Source organism: Artibeus jamaicensis, unplaced genomic scaffold (assembly GCF_021234435.1).
Source record: "Artibeus jamaicensis isolate MK-2021 breed Jamaican fruit bat unplaced genomic scaffold, CSHL_Jam_final contig_589, whole genome shotgun sequence".
In the NCBI taxonomy this organism is placed as follows: domain Eukaryota; kingdom Metazoa; phylum Chordata; class Mammalia; order Chiroptera; family Phyllostomidae; genus Artibeus; species Artibeus jamaicensis.
In genome coordinates this window covers 1,899,855-1,916,430 of record NW_026521896.1, presented here as the reverse complement: position 1 = coordinate 1,916,430, position 16,576 = coordinate 1,899,855, and the positions used below count along the sequence as shown (strand labels likewise).

Below are 16,576 nucleotides of genomic sequence, written 5' to 3'. Positions count from 1 at the left end.
AGTTTTTCCTTTTATGATTTGTGTTTTGTCTTTGCCCTCTCCCCAGATCTTTGCCTGGCAAAATCTTGTTAGCTCTCTAGTGCTTTTGAGAAGATATTTGTTTTTCTTCACTTGCAGATTTTGGAGAGAGAGGCAAGGAGAGAGTGGGGGAGAGAGAGATTGGTGCATCAAGTGACAAAGACTTTGATCATTTGCCTCCCGTCCCCTGCCTGCAGCTCAAACACACAACCGAGACACATGCCCTGACCAGGAAGTGAACCTGCAACCCTGTGGTGTATGGGACAATGCTCTAAGCAACCCAGCCAGGGCAAAAGATATTTCTTATATTTTCTGCAGAGTCTTACTGTATTTCTTATCAGGAAGGTTGGTCAGAAGTATCTAGCTCACCATCACCAGTGCAGCAACCAGGCGATCAATTTCTATCAAATTATTTCTATAAATCGTTTTTCTGAAGATTGAAATTTATGGTTGATTTTGAGATATTTTCTGGACAGTCATTTGACCATATTTGCCTTATTACTCATGAAATGTTTAAAATTGTACAGGTTTGTGTTAATGATGATCTGGTTGCAAAGAACTTCGCCTGTTATGTGTCACCCATGGAGAATAAAAACCTTGATTCTTCAGAGAAGCCAGGCTTGAATATAAAGTCAGCACCCCTTACCAATAAACTCAACCCAGCACTTGCTCTTTGGCCAATGTTTTTGCAAGGAAATGACTCTCAAGGAATGGAAAGTGAGTAGCTTCCCTCCAATATATGTTTCCTTTGAACTTATTTATAGGCATCTTAGTGTTTTGATGTAAGTTGTGTAGATGTTTCCCCATACAGAGATAGGGACTTGGACTCTGCAAGTGTGAGAAGAGTCAGTCATGGCCAGTGGGAACGCCATCACATGTCTCTCTGCATTGTTTGCTTTAGTCCCTCGCGTTGCTCCCCGCTGAGAAGCAATGTCACCTGTAACCTTACAGTAAAAAGCGAGTGCAGAAGTGTACCAGAGAATTCATGTTTGTATTTTGGGCTTTATCGTATACTTTCATTATGAAACATACTCCTGTTGGAGTCCCGTGGTTTAAGGTTCCTGGCACAGTCTCTCTAGCATTCGTGGCCCACGCATGTGGCAGGCGACCCAGGGCCAACAGCCCAATCCCAGCTGAGTCCTCCCTGCTCGCTTCAGTTCGCAGGCAGCATAAAGAACATTCTTAATGATCTGAAGGTTGTAAGGCTTGTTCCAAAGGGATTGGTAAAATCTCTTTTTTCTTAACTTAATGGAGCCAGTGCATGATGCCTGGCTGACGAGGATGATTTGCCTTGCGGTCCATGTGTACGGGTTTGACAGTGATGTAAGGAGTGTAACAGGTGCGTGTTCAGGTAGGACTGGTTTACTCCAGCCCAGAGCTAGACCAGTGATTGTTCTTTATCCTCAGAGCATGCAAACATATTTATGATTGGTTTTTATTTTATGTAGCAGGATACATACAAATAAGTAAGAGACCTTCATGAGGGCAGAAACACCCAGTATTTAATTTTGTATCTCCAAGATACTAAATGAATTGGAATTGTTGGACAAGGGTAGAATCTGCTGGCATCTTTGATGCTTGGCTCACCCTCTGTGGTACTTCCCACTTGGTTTTAATATTGCATTGGCTGTATGGATACCTATGGGTATATGTTTCACATATATTCATAGTAAGTAAACCTCAACTAAAGTAAAGCTTTAGCCAACTAAAATATTTCCTACACTTAAAATTATTTTAAATTAGTTTGGCAATGTTGCTCATCATAGAAAAATACAAATAATAAAAATTTCAAATACTTGTCATTTTTAATACCCATTTATTAAAATTTTAGAGTGCTTTTTCCCATAGGTTTTCAGATGTGAGGGTGTGCACACAATATTTGTTTTGCAGGAATGGGATCCTACTATACATACATACCTCCGCATGGTGTTTTTCACTTAATATGTGGCTGGACTTCTTTCTAGGTCAGACGTGTCCAGTATAACATGGGTGTAAGGGTATGGGCTCTGACATGACACTGTCGGGAGATCAGTCCCATTGCCTCCTCTGTGACATGGGGAGGTATCACAGGAGTGATACCATTGAATTGGTATGTGGGCCATCCATGTACCAAGGTCGAGTGGCCCAGTGCCTGTGGCTGATGCTGGTATCCACGGCCCCGCCCCCTGATTCTGATGTGCCTCCTGTAGAGTCCTGGATGCGAGTTCCTGCTGATAGGAGCCCCTGGTGCAAATATAACTTTTCTATTCGTGTTCCTTTTCATTTTTACTGGAGCAGGAAAAACACCAGGCATTTAGATCATGTTTAGTCTTTGCACAGCTTTCCATTGTATGAGTATGTCATCATTATTTTAAGTAGCCCCAGATTGCTGGACAGTCATTGTGTCCTGCTTTTCTGTATTACAATCAGTGTTGGAATCAACTATGCATGTCTTTGAAAGGGAACAGTTGATGGTAAACAAAAGGGAGCTAATGTGGGATTTTACTGGATTGTCTGTAAAAAACAAAATTATTAAATGTTACTTATCCAAGAAAAGATTTCTTTTTCCTTTTAAGCTAAATTTTTGGTACTACCCTGTGAAGTTGCATTATATTATTTTTTAGTCAAAGTTTAATACTTCAAGTTTTTTTTTAAGATTTTATTTATTTGTTTCTAGAGAGGAAGGGAAGAAGAAAGAGAAGGAGGGAAACATCAGTGTGTGGTTGCCTCTTGTGCACCCCCTCCTGGAGACCTGGCCCACAACCCAGGCTTGTGCCGTGACTGGGAATTGAACCAGCAACTCTTTGGTTTGCAAGCTGGCACTCAATCCACTGAGCCACACCTGCCAGAGCCAGAGTTTGGTACTTTTTAATACCTGGTTAAATAGTCAAATAATACAGAAAAGCTATAATAAAAAGCAATTTTCTCTTTTCCAGGCTGTTTTCTTAGTCATTTATTTTGGCACTTCTCTCCAAATCTTTAAATACTTCTGATTATTTTGCTCTCCCTAGACTTACCAGTCTGGATGGTGTCTTGCCCTCTGTTACAGAGGCGCTCTCACCACCCCATCCACCGTCAGCCTGTCATCAAGTAGCCACCGTTGTAGGGACCCTCGGGGAGGGAATCAGGGCTTTGCTTTTATGGGCTTTACATCCATTTTAAAATAAATTATTTAATTTTAGAATAATCACAAACTTACAAAAGATTGGAAAATGTCACAAAGCACTTTTTTTCCTAAACCATTTGAGAGTAAGTTACTGACTCAATGCTGAGTATATTTTTCATAGAAACAAGGATATTCTCAAAAATATTCATAACACATGCATCAAAATCAGAAAATTAACATTGATACAGTGTGACCATCTAACCCTCAGACACTATTCATGTGTTGCCAGTTATTCCGACAGTTTCTTTGTGGCAAGAAGATGCAGCTCAGCATCACTTGTTGCATTTAGTGGTCACATCTCTTTAGTCTCTGTCGGCCTGGAGCAGTTCCTCAGTCTTTCACTTGACTTTCACCTTGACACTTTTGAAGAGTATAGAACAGTGATTTTGTAGGTTGTTTCTCAATTTTAATGGATGTTTTTGTCATGATAAGATACATTTTATGCACCTTTGGCTACAATGCCTTAAAAGGACACTCTGTTCTCATTCCATCTTATCAGGTGGCACAAAATTCCAGTTTGTCCCATTACTGATGGACCACACTTTGATCACTTTGTTAGGGTTGTGCCTGCCAGGCTTCTCCACCGAAAATCACTCTCACCCTTGTAAACCCGTCCTAGGCTGCTACTATGAAGTGTAAACATTTCTTTTTATTTGCTCATTAATCCATATTAGTGTGAATTCCTGCCTGCAACCCTGAAATCCAGCTGTGTTGCCCTGGCTGTTTTCAGTAGAGAATGGGATTTTCATGGAGAATGGAGAACACAAGTAGAAACTAGGTGTGTTCATTGCTGTTGGGTGTTGTCACTCCCAGACCCTTTCAGCAGTCAGAACTCAGGACTATATGTGTATATTGTGTGTCTGTGTATACGTGCAGTGTATCGATTTTATGTCTACCTATGAGCTGTCTTGACAACTAGCTCACACCAATCCTTCCAATTGCAGTCCTTCTGCTGGATTTATTCTAATTTTCTGCCTTTCCAAATTTGTAACTCCATTCTGTGACTGGGAGACTCATACCTCCTGTTATCCTTAATATAGTTACCTCCTGGGTCAGTCTTCCTATATAAGTAACTATTCTTTTTTTTTTTTTGAAAGTTGATGAGAGAGAGAAAGAAAGAGAGAGAGAAACATCCATTTGTTGTTCCACTTATTTATGTGTTCATTGGTTGCTGCCTGTATGTGTCCTGACGGGAGATTGAACCTGCAACTTTGGTACTGTGATTCCTCCAACTTTGTTCTTCTTTGTCAGGATTGCTGTTGCTCTGTGCGGCCTGTTGTGGTTCCATATAAGTTTTTGAAATATTTGTTCTTGTTCTGTGAAATGCATCATCTATTACATTGAGTCTACAGATTGCTTTGGGTAGTATGGGCATTTTAATGATGTTAATTCTTCCTGTCCATGAATACAGTGTGTGCTTCCACTTTGTTTGTATTTTTTTCACTTCCTCTCTCAGTGACATATAATTTCCTGAGTACAGGTCTTTTACATCCTTGGTTAAGTTTATTTCTAGGTATTTTATTCTTTTTGAAGCAATTGTGAATAGGATTGTTTTCTTCATTTCCCTTTCTGTTAGTTTGTTATTGGCATATAAAAATGCAACCGATTTCTGGATATTTATTTTGTATCCTGCTACTTTGCTGAATTCATTTATCAGTCCTAATAGTTTTTTGGTAGAATCTTCAGGTTTTCTATGTACAGTATCATGTTATCTGCAAATAAGGACAGTTTTACTTCTAATTTGGATGACTTTTATTTCTTCTTGTCTGATTGCTGTGGCTAGGACTTCCAGTAGTAAGTTGAAAAAGAGGTAAAAATGGACATCCCTGTCTTGTTCCCTATCTTAAGGGGAATGCTTGTAGTTTTTGCCTGTTGAGTATGATTCTGACAGTAGGTTTGTCATACATGGCCTTAATTATGTTTAGGTATGTTTCCTTTCTTCCCACTTCACTGAAGGTTTTTATCATAAGTGAGTGATGGATTTTATCAAATGCTTTTTTTCTGCATCTATTGAGATAATCATGTGGTTTTCATCCTTTATTTTGTTTATGTGATGAGTCACATTTATTAATTTGCAAATATTGTACCATCCTTGCATTCCTGGAATAAATTCTACTTGATCATGATGTGTTTATTTTTTGATGCATTGCCATATTTGATGCACTTGCTAATATTTTGTTGAGGATTTTAGCATCTGTTCATCAGTGATAATATTGACCTACAATTTTCTTTCCTTGTAGTGTCTTTATCTGGTTTTGGAATTAGGATGATGTTGGCTTCATAAATGAGCTTGGGAGCCTTCCCTCCTCTTGAATTTTTTGAAATAGTTTGAAAAGCAAAGGTTTTAGTTCTTCCCAGAATGTTTGGTAAAATTCACCTGTGAGACCGTCCAGTCCAGGGCGTTTGTTTGTTTGTTGGGAGTTTTTCAATTACTGCTTCAATTTCACTAGGTGTAATGTGTCTCTTCAGAGTCTCTGATTCAGTTTTGAAGATTGTATGATTCTAGGAATTCATCCATTTCATCCAGGCTGTCCAGTTTGTTGACATACAGTTGTTCATAATATTTCCTTACAATGCTTTGTATTTCTTTATTGTCAGTTATTTCTCCTCTTTCATACCTGCTTTTATTTATTAGAGTCCTCTCTTTATTTCTTGATGAGTCTGGTTAAAGATTTGTCAATCCTGTTAATCTTTTCAAAGAGGCAGTTCTTGGATTCATTGATCTTTTGTGTCATTTTAAAACTTTGTTTATTTCTGACCTGCTCTGTATTACTTCCTTCTTTTGGGGGCTTTGTTTGTTGTTCTTTCAAGTTCCTTTAAGTGTAAAGTTAGATTGTTTATTTGAGATTTTTCTTGTTTTTGAGATCGGCATGTAATGCTATGAGTTTCCCTCTTAGGATTGCTTTCCCATTGTCCCACAAATATTACATTGTTGTGTCCTCATTTTCACTAGTTTCAAGGTACCTTTTGGTTTCTTCCTTGATCTTGTTGTTGACTCATTCGTTGTTTAATAACATGTTATTTAGCTTCCATGTCTTTGTGTGTTTTTCAGTTTCTTCTTGTGGTTGATCTCTAGTTTCACAGCATTGTGGTCAGAGAAGATGCTTGATGTGATTTCAGTTTTTTTACATTTATTTTCTGTCCTAACATGTGGTCTATCCTAGTAAATGTTCCACGTGCACTTAAAAAGCATGTATATATTCTGCTGCTTTGGGGTGAAATGCTCTGAAGATATCAATTAAATATGTTTGATCCAGTGTGTCATTTAAGACTGCTGACTCCTTATTGATTTTCTGACTGAAATATCTACCACTGAAATGAGTGGGGTGTTAAAATCCCTGTCTATGAGTGTATTTCCACTGATCTCTCCTTTTACGTCTATCAAGATCTGCTTTGCCTATTTAGGTGCTTCTATGTTGGATGCATATATGTTTACTCAGGTTATGTTCTCTTGTGGGATTGCTCCCTTTATCATTATGTAGTGTCTCTCTTTGTCTCTTACTATATAGCCTTGGTTTTAAAGTCTATTTTGTCAGATACTAAGTATTGCTACCCCAGTTCTTTTTTTCCCTTTCCATTTGCATGAAATATATTTTTTAACCCTTTACTCTTAGTCTATATGCATCTTTTGATCCAGCACAGGTCTCTCGGAGGCAACTTATATACGGGTCTTGTTTTCTTAACCATTCAGCTACCCCATGTCTTTTGGTTGGAGCATTTAAGCTATTTAAGATGATTATTGATAGATACGTATTTAGTGCCATTTTATTGTTAGACTATTTACTTATCTTTTTTTTTCCCCCTTCTTCTCCTCCCCTCCCCCTTGCCCTCCCTTTAACATTCGTTACAGTAATGGTTTGGTTTTTAACAAAATCCTTCAGCTTTTTCTTTTCTGGGAAGCTCCTTATTTCTCCTTTGATTTTAAATGATAGCCTCACTGGGTAAATTAACCTTGATTATAGGTCCTTGCTTTTCATCACCTTGAATATTTCACACCACTCCCTTCTGGCTTGAAATGTTTCTGTTGAGAAGTCAGATGACAGTCTAATTTGCGCTCCCTTGTATTCAGCTACCTGCTTTTCTCTGGTGGCTTTTGGGATCCTCTCCTTGTCTTTAAGCCTTGCCACTTTGATTATGATGTGTCTCAGTATAGGCCTCTTTGGGTCCAACTTGTTTGGGACTCTCTCAGCTTCCTGGATTTGTGTGTCTTTTTCCTTGATCAGATTAGGGACGTATGCAGTCATTATTTCTTCAGATAGGTTCTTGATTGCTTGCTCACTATCTTCTGGTATTCCCATATTGTGGATGTTGTTCTGCCTCATGTTGTGCAAAATGTTTCTTAAACTCTCCTCATTTTTAAAAATTCTTTTTCTTTTTGCTGCTTTGCTTGGGTGGTTTTTTCTACTTTGTCTTCCAGAATCATTGGTTCAGTCTTCTACTTATCTAACCTACTATTCCTTCCAGTGTGTTATTTCAGATATTCTGGTATTTATTTCAGATAGTCTTTGTTTTTGACTGGTCCCTTTTTAGTGGTTTCTATGTCTTTTTTTCATGCTGTTGAGCTATGATCATTACTCTAAAAACTGATAAATTGCTTGTCTCCATTTCATCCAGTTTTCACCTAGCTCTTCCTCTGTCTTGTTCTTTCATTTGGACTGGTTTCTCTGTCTTCCCACCTTGGAGGCCTCTTTATATTTGTTTCTCTGTATTAGGTAGATTTGCAAATACTGTGGTGCAGGCCTTTGTCAGATGATCCTTGTGTGTGGCCCTGAGCAACCTGTTTGGAGCTGTAATCTATCCACAAAGTGTGGCTTCGTCTGCTGGGCCTGTTTATATGCAGAAAGAACCAGGCTCCACATCTAGGTGGGCTTTCATCAGCTCCGGGCCTAGGGAACAGTCAGCTAAAGTCTCAGAGCACCCAGAGATCCACCTTTGTTGCTAAACATAATCAGTCCCATAGCCTCAAGCTGTACTCAGCAGCCCAGCTGAAGCTCCATAGGGCAGGACTACTGCTTCTCCCCAGACTGATGCCACTTGGAGGGGAGTGCTCTGCCTGAGAGAGAAGGCTTCTGCAGTATCAGAACGACTCAGCACAGGGACCCTGGTGGCTCTTCCTTCAGTTGTCTCCCAGATCCCCCAACCCCAGACTCCCCTCACGTGTCTCTAGTCCACTCTGCCTTTCCTCTGCTGGAGCCCAGGGTAAGTGGCTGCAAACAAGATTTTGTGTGTTGGCCCTTTAAGAGGCTCTCTTGAGCTTCCAGCATCTCTCCCTGGAAGACAGAAACCCTACTGCTTTTCACAGCTGGATGTTGTCTGGATTCCTTTCCTAGCTCTGGTTCTGTAGGCTGGGGAGCCCAGCTTGGCATTAAGGCCCCACACTTCTCAGGAGGAACCCCTGGATGCTGAATTGCCCCTTCAGACCTTCAGCTGCCACCCATGGGAGCCCAGTCAGCCCTCTCATGCCTCCTCCCCACTCCCTGCCAGTCTCATTGTGGTAAAATGATTTCTTCTGTCTATCCTTGGTTATCTGAATTTTATTTTTCAATTACAATTCCTATTTAATACCAATTTACACCAGCCTAGGTGTACAGTGTAGTGGCCAGACAGCCACACACTTCACAAAATATTCCCCTCATACCTTTAGCACTCACCGGTACCGTGTACAGCCATCACAACATTGTTGAAAATATTCCCCATGCTGTACCTCCCATCCCTGTGACCACTCTGTCCCTACCAGTGTGCCCTTCACCTTCCCTCCCCAGTCCCCCATATCCTCTCCCCTCCAGCAAGTACCACTCTGCTGTCTGCATCCGTGAGTCTGCCCAGTTCTTCATGGAGCTGTCGATGGCCTTTCTCCCCCCTCCCTCCCTCCCTTCCTACTTCCTCCCCCGCAACTGAAACACTCTACTAGGACTGGCTTTTCTTTTTTATACTTATGTTGTCTGTCTTTGCTGACTCCTTAAATTATTCCAGATTCTCAATTTGGTATCGTATACCTATGATTCAACTTTTTAAAAATTTATTGAGACTTGTATTATGACCTATGTTGATCTTAATAATAAAATGGCCAGTTATTTTACCAGTAAAATGGGTTTATTCGAGAATAGCAGAGAATAGCAATTCTGGACAAGTATGCTATAATAAAATTATAGACAAATCCAGCAAGCAAAGGACAGGAATGTTACTTTATAGAGAAAAATTAGGAAGCTGGGAAAGGGTGCTTTGAATGCAAGTTCATTGTAGGGAAGCGAGAGTTCAGTGTGGTTATGGCTTGTCATTGACTGAATTGTGATGATGCTCAGAAGCTGCCCTGGTTGCTGGTTAAGTAAGAAAATCTTCATTCCTCCTGTTCAGGCAGTAAAGTAGAGACACTTCCTGATGGAAATGTGAGATACGATCCCTTTTTCCTGGTGTGGTCTGTAGTGGATGTCTCTTTCTGGTGGGGTGTGTAATTTATGTCAGGTAGTAATGCATGAGAGCTCCTCCTCCGGGCACCCAGTTTCCATTTTAAGTGGTGTTTCCTTTATTCACTTTCACACCCAGGTGATAGTCTCTCTAGGAAAATGTTCTGTGTGTACTTGAGAAAAAGATATATTCTGCTCTTTTTGGGTTGAGTGGTCTGTGCATGTGCACTGGGTCATACAGTTGGCAGTGTCACTCAGGTCTCTGTCACTGGTTTCCTGTCAACTGCTCTAGCAACTCTTGAGAGAGGGGGTTGAGAGCTGCAGCCGTATAATTTATTTCTTCTCTCAGTTTTGCTTTATACATTTTGGAACTTTGTTATTTAGGAGTATAAAGATTTAGACTTTTTATGTCTTTTTGATGAATTGATCTCTGTGTCATAATTATTAAATGACCTTGTTTATCTCAGGTGATATTCTTTGAGCCGAAGTCTGTTTTGTCTGACATTGATGTGGCCCCTCCAGATTTTATTTATTTTTTGTTAATTTTTAAAAATTTTTATTGATTATGCCATTACAGTTGTCCTGTTCCCCCCTCATTCCCCTCCACCCTGCACACCCCCTCCGACATCATTCCCCCCCTTTAGTTTATGACCACGTGTCTCAAGTTCTTTAGATTCTATATTTCCCATACTATTCTTGCCCTTCCCCCTATCTATTTCCTACTTACCATTTATGCTACTTATTTTCTGTACCTTCTCCCCCCTTCTCCTTCTCCCACTCCCCTGTTGCTAACACTCCATGTGATCTTCATTTCTATGGTTCTGCTCCTGATCTAGCTGTCCTATTAGTGTGCTTTTGTTTTAGGTGTGGTTGTTAATAACTGTGAGTTTGATGTCCTTTCACTGTTCATATTTTTATCTTCTTTTTCTTAAATAAGTCCCTGTAACACTTCATATAATAAGGGCTTGGTGATGATGAACTCCTTGAATTTGACCTTATCTGAGAAGCACTTTATCTGCCCCTGCATTCTAAATGAAAGCTTTGCTGGATAGAGCAATCTTGGATGTAGGTCCTTGCCTTTCATGACTTGAAATACTTCTTTCCAGCCCCTTCTTGCCTTTAAGGTCTCTTTTGAGAAACCAGCTGACAGTCTGATGGGAACTCCTTTGTAGGTGACTGTCCCCTTCTCTCTTGCTGCTTCTAGGATTCTCTCCTTCATTTTAATCTTGGCTAATGTAATGATGATGTGCCTTGGTGTGTTCCTCCTTGGGTCCAAATTGTCCGGGACTCTCTGAGCTTCCTGAATTTCCTGGAAGTCTATTTCCTTTGCCAGATTGGGGAAATTCTCCTTTATTATTTGTTCAGATAAGCTTTCCACTCATGGCTGTTCCTCTTCCCCTTCTGGTACCCCTATAATTTGGATGTTGGAACGTTTAAAGATGTCCTGGAGGTTCCTAAGCCTCTCCTTATTGTTTTGAATTCTTGTTTCTTCATCCTTTTCTGTTTGGTCATTTTTTCCTTTCATCTGGTCCACTCCCTTGATTTGAATCCCAGTGTCCTTTCCATCACTATTGGTTCCCTGTACATTTCCCTTCATTTCAATTAGTTTAGCCTTCATTTGTTCCTCTAATTTGTGACTATAATCAACCAGTTCTGTGAATATCCTGATCACTAGTGTTTTGAACTGTGCATCTGAAACTTTGGCTATTTCTTCGTCGCTTAGAATTATGGGCTCTGGGACTTTGAGTTCTTCTTGAGCCGTGTTTGGTCTGTTCATGCCCGTTACATATGAGGAGTGGAGCCTTAGATGTTCACCAGGGCAGGGTTGCCCTGGTCACTGGGTTGTGATGCTGTATGTGGGCGCGGGGTCAGAGAAGGACAACAGCAGTCCCCTCTGCTGCTTCCCGCTGCTGGGGCCTGTGCGGTCTGTCTCACTTCCCGCTCCTTCGCTGGTTTATCTGCACTTGAATGTGTGACTGCCGTCAGCCCACCACCTTGTGCCCTCACTGGGTCCGCCCATTGCAACACCACACCTGGGGATTCGACAACCACTGACCTATGGCCTGGGTTGGTCTGAGTGAGTTTTTCTGCACAACCCCTCCAGGTGCTGGCTCCGCCCCTCTTACCAGTCTAGCTGAAGGGGTCCTTGTTGGACTTCGGTAGTTTAATTTTCTGTGTTATGGCTGCGTATTTGTTTTACTAAAACTTTGTTGTCTTTAAACTTGGTTGTGCGAGAAGGCAAAGTATTTCCACCTATGCCACCATCTTGGCGGAAGTCCTATTTTATTTCATTTTTCCCCTCCAGATTTTAGATTAATGTTAGCATAGGGTATCTTTTTTTCTGTCCTTTTGCTTTTCACCTGTTTCACTCTATATTTCAAGGGTGTTTCTTGCAGGCAGGCATAGCTGGGTTTTGCATTTTTTATTCATTCTGCATTTTAATTGGCTTGTTTAAATAATTTGTTTTTAATGTAATTTATTGAAGTTTTGGGTTTAAAATGACCATCCATTAGTTTTCTGTGTGACCCATGTGTACTTTGTTCCCGTTCCCCTATTTTTCCGACTTCTTTTGGATTTTATGCTTGTACCTTTGTGCTTCTGTCACATGTTCTTTGTTAGCGTGTTAGCTTTGACTTTTTGTTTTGTGCTCTCAGTGGTTTCTTTAGGATTTATAGCACATATTCTTACTCATCATTCTGCTTTCAGGTCCCTCCATTTCCTGTCGTCCCTCCTTTGTGCATTGTTGTCGTATGTTTTGATTCTCTGTGTGATACTAACCCAGAATACTTACCATTTTCTCTCTTTTCTGTGTCTCTTTCCCCACCCCCTCTTTTGAAACAAGAGAGAAGTTTAATTATTCAACAGGTGGTAGAGCGCAGGTAGGTAGGTCCACAGCCTTTTCCTGTGTGCCGCTACTGTCATTTTTAGATTCTGCTGACGTACTCATCTTCCTCAAGGATTTTAAAAATTTATATATATACATACATACATACAGAGAGAGAGAGCGTGAGCACCCTTGCTTTGTTATTGCACTCGTTTATACAGTCATTGGTTGATTCTCATATGTGTTCTCACCAGAGATCAAACTCGTAACCTTGACCTATGGCAACAGTGTTCTAACCAACCAGCCAGGGCCCCACAACAGTTTGTCTCCAGTCCAGCCAGTCGGATGAGGAAAAGAAGGAAGGAAGGCCTGACCCAGAGGCTACACACAAGGCTTCCGCTCCCATGTCTTTGACCAGAACTCTCTCATGTAGCCGTGTCGTTTGGAGAGGAAGGCCTGGGATGTTGCCTTCCTTTTGGATTGCTAGGTGCCCAGCGAAAAATCTCTTGTATTGTTATTTAGAGTAGGAGTTAGTAAACTAGCCTGTAGGCCAAATCTGGCCTGTGCCTGTTTTTGTATAACCCATACATACACGCTAGTAGTTTTTCCATTTCTTAATGATTTAAAAAATAAAAAGAATATCTTCTGATACATGAAAATTATAAGAAATTCAAATTTGCACCCACAAATAAACTTTTATTGAACACACCCAGGCTAGTTTGTTTACATAAGTCTGTGGTTGCTTTCATGTTAAGTGGCAGGTTGAGTAGTCATGACAGAGACCCGCAACACCTAAAAAACTTAGTGTCTGATTTTTTTTTTGAAAATGATATGGAATAGTTTACAAAAGCACTGTATTTTCTACTTCTTGTCAAATACACAGAAGAGCAATTAAAAACATGGATTCAAACTACTGGTCTTACACCCACAAACACACATCAGAATCACTCGTCAAGGTTTTAAACACCTTTAAGTTGAGGCCTCACTCTCGGAGAACGTTGTGACAGGACCTAGTATTCTCCAAAGCTTTCCAGGCAGCTCTGACATTTCCTTCTGGTTGAGTCACTGACTTTGGGTGGACGGGAGTACTTTGGGATTTGGGGGCCATCGTTTGTGTGTGTGCGGAGCTTTCCTTGTAGATTTATTAGCTGTAGTGAAGAAGTTGGGCCTCTGGCTTTTTCGGCGTCTGTCTTGAGTCTTTTTTCCCCAACTGAGAGTTTCTCTCCTTCTCCACTTCTTTGATTCTTGGCTTCTTCCCTGGGCTTTTACTTGGACTCTTGGGCTCTGCTGCTTTTGGAGTCTCCAAAACTGGAATGGACTTTCTCTTCTTCCCACAAGGTGTGGTGGGACCAGGGCTCTTTTTTTGGAGACTTCTTTCCTGTGGCATGTTTTCATATTTCTGTGTTTTCTTTGGTAGGAGTTTGTCCTATTGGAACCAGTAATAGAATTTCTTCTTCAAATTCATCTTGCACTTTTTGGGGGGCTTTTACTCTGCAAAGCTCTTTCTTCTCAGGCTTGAGGGTCTCTTTCTTCTGGGCTCCAGGGTCCTGGACCACCACTAGTTTTAGGGGCCACCTCCTTTGCGGTTAAGGCTGACATAGCCTTTCTAGCCTGTTTCATTAGCCTTTTGTTTTTTTTCTTCTTTCATTTTTCATTATATTCTTTTTGCTTTTATTTTTTTTCTTCTTTTTTCTTCTGACTAGGAGTGCACACTCCTTTGGCTTCATCCCGCCTGCTGACAAATGAAGAAAAGACGGGAAGGGCAATTGATCTCTCAGTTTTCACACGCAGGAGTTTCACACTCTCCCACTTCTCCAGCAATTTCAGTGAAAGCATTTTCATCACATTTTCAGTGATGTGCTCAGCCTCCATTCCAGTATGACTGACGTATATAGGGCTGCAAGAACCACTTTTAGAGATGTTTAAGACAGTTCCACCTATCAATGTGTTGATCTCTTTGGAAATCAAGAATCTCCTTGGAAATATTCTTGGCTTTAAGGTTTACAGGTACTGGAACTTTCTTTCTCTTACAGAAATGTCTCCAAAGGTGTGAGGGTAAGAGCTGCCTGATTCTTGCATCAGTAAGGATGAGGTCACAACTACCCAGGATGTGGAGTTTGGCCTCGTAGGCTTTATACTACTTTTTTAAAGTTTGGAAGGGGATAATCTGAGAAATGGTTTTAACTCCATGGTTGTTTAAAAGCTTCTTATAGAGCCATTCTGTCTTTTTAGGTGTTATGTTGGGTTCATCCTTAGTAAATAAATAGTTATCTGCTAAATCTGATGGAATACCTTGAGGCAAGGGCAGTCTGACCCTTAGTTCTTTACTTGGAATTTTCCATAATACCACCATTAAAATTTTTTTCTTTCTTGTTCAAAAGCAATCCATTTGCATTTTTCCTGGACCTGGAATGTGGCAGCAGAGCTTCCACTGCCTTTCTGATCTGCCCTTTATCCAGCTGTTCAGTGAGGCTTAGGTCACTGAGGTTGAGGTTGAGGCTGAGGTTGTGGTTGAGGTTGCGACGGGAGCTGAAGCCAAGTCCCCCGAATCTCCATGTCTCGTCGCTTGCAGACTCGCGTGCGGGACCCCATGGCTGACCCTTCGTGCAAACGCCTGATTTTTCATGAAGTAGTTTTCTGGCTCCTGCTGTCGAGGTTGGATTCAATGGGCATTAGAACTGAACTGTAGATCTGTGGGAATCGCTCTCCTCAGGGCTTTTCCCTTTCTTGTACTCAAGCCCTCTTGGCAGTTTTGGACCCCATGTCTCTGTGTCCTTGATTCAGGGAGACTGCCAGGCTCCATCCCCCTCTCTGCATCCCGAAGCTCTGTCCAGACAGTAAGCTGGGGCTGTCACAGTACTCATCCCCCTTTCCCCCAGCTCTCAGGGACCACTGTCCTACACTGGCCAATAGCCAACATCTGAAAAGCATTGTTTCATGTATTTAGGCTGGTTTTACACTTGTTTCTCTCTGAAAGGGCAAATTTAGTCCCTGTGAGTTCATCTTGGTTGGAAGCAGGAGTATCATCTTTGGTACCATATCTCTAAAGTTCTCTTTTTTTCTTGATATATCTCTCTTCTAGCAAATGTACATTCTTGGAGATTGCAGCCATACCTTGGTACTCATTGACTTCAGAACTTGTCAAGCCCCGTGTTCGTTGCATTTGATGAGAAAAAAATGTTTCAGTACTCAGTGCTTGTTCGGGACTTGCCACATTTGTCAGAACTTGTATGAGTCTCGATGCCGCCCTGCAGGAGAAGAAGTGTCATCACTTGTCACTTGCGCGGTACTCTTCGGTTTTGGCGTTGAGCGTGAGTTCCGGAACAAATTAACGACGAGTACTGAGGTGCCATTGTAGGTGGTTTGTGACCGAGAAGCCTCTGACCCGCCAGTCTGTGAGAAGTGGCAGTGCCCAGGCGATTTCTGCAGCAGCCAGCTCTTCGAAGCTCAAACCAGTCCCTTCCCAACATTCCCCAGCCCTTCCTCCCAGGCCCTTCAGGGCTTCTGCTTCTAATTAGCATTTACTTGAATTACACAAGCAATTTTTTCTCTCTCTGAAGTGGGACACTCACAGTTCATCCTCAGTTAGAGTTTTTGCTTCATTTGATTAAATGCCAGCTTTATTTTGGCTGACTTTATGTCTGTGGCAGTAAGAACATAAACAGTTTTCCCTATCCTTATTTCTCAAAAAGTTATGGGTGACTTGGGTCCAATACCAAAATTTTTCTGAACCTCACACATTCTGGTATGTGTGATATCTTATAATATTGCCTGATCTTCCTGTAACACAATACTTCCTCCTGCCATTTATTCCCATTTAACACTGGGGCTCCTCATCACTGCTCTCTTGATCTGCAGCCTGTGTGCTGGATCCCCTGACGACATCTTCCTTGGTTTGTGTCTGGCTAGAGCATTACTCAGGTAACTTCTTAAGGAAAGGGTATGTGGGAGGTAAGTTTTCTCACGTGTGTGTACCTGACTATGCCTCCCAAGCATTGTACATTAGATGTGTTGGCAAGGATTGACTTCTGGATTAAAAAATATTTTCCTGATTGCTTAGGATTCACATGTTTTCATGTGTTCATTGGCAGTTTGCCTATCTTCTTTTGTGAAATTCCTGTTCACATAGTTTGCCATTTTTTAAATATTGGGTTTTGTCATTATCTGCTTTGAGAGTTTTTAATA

The 16,576-nt window shown here is 41.1% G+C and overlaps 1 protein-coding gene and 1 pseudogene across 1 annotated transcript in view; one reads left to right on the top strand and one right to left on the bottom strand.

The window, feature by feature from the left end:
* Positions 1–16,576, top strand: part of TDRD12 (tudor domain containing 12) — an 80,528-nt gene that overhangs the window by 18,533 nt on the left and 45,419 nt on the right. The window contains exon 7 of the mRNA XM_053670530.1: positions 546–735. Within this exon, the coding sequence (XP_053526505.1) occupies positions 546–735 (190 nt within the window). The remainder of the gene's footprint in view (positions 1–545; positions 736–16,576) is intronic.
* LOC119055780 (ribosomal L1 domain-containing protein 1-like) lies at positions 13,454–15,554 on the bottom strand (annotated as a pseudogene).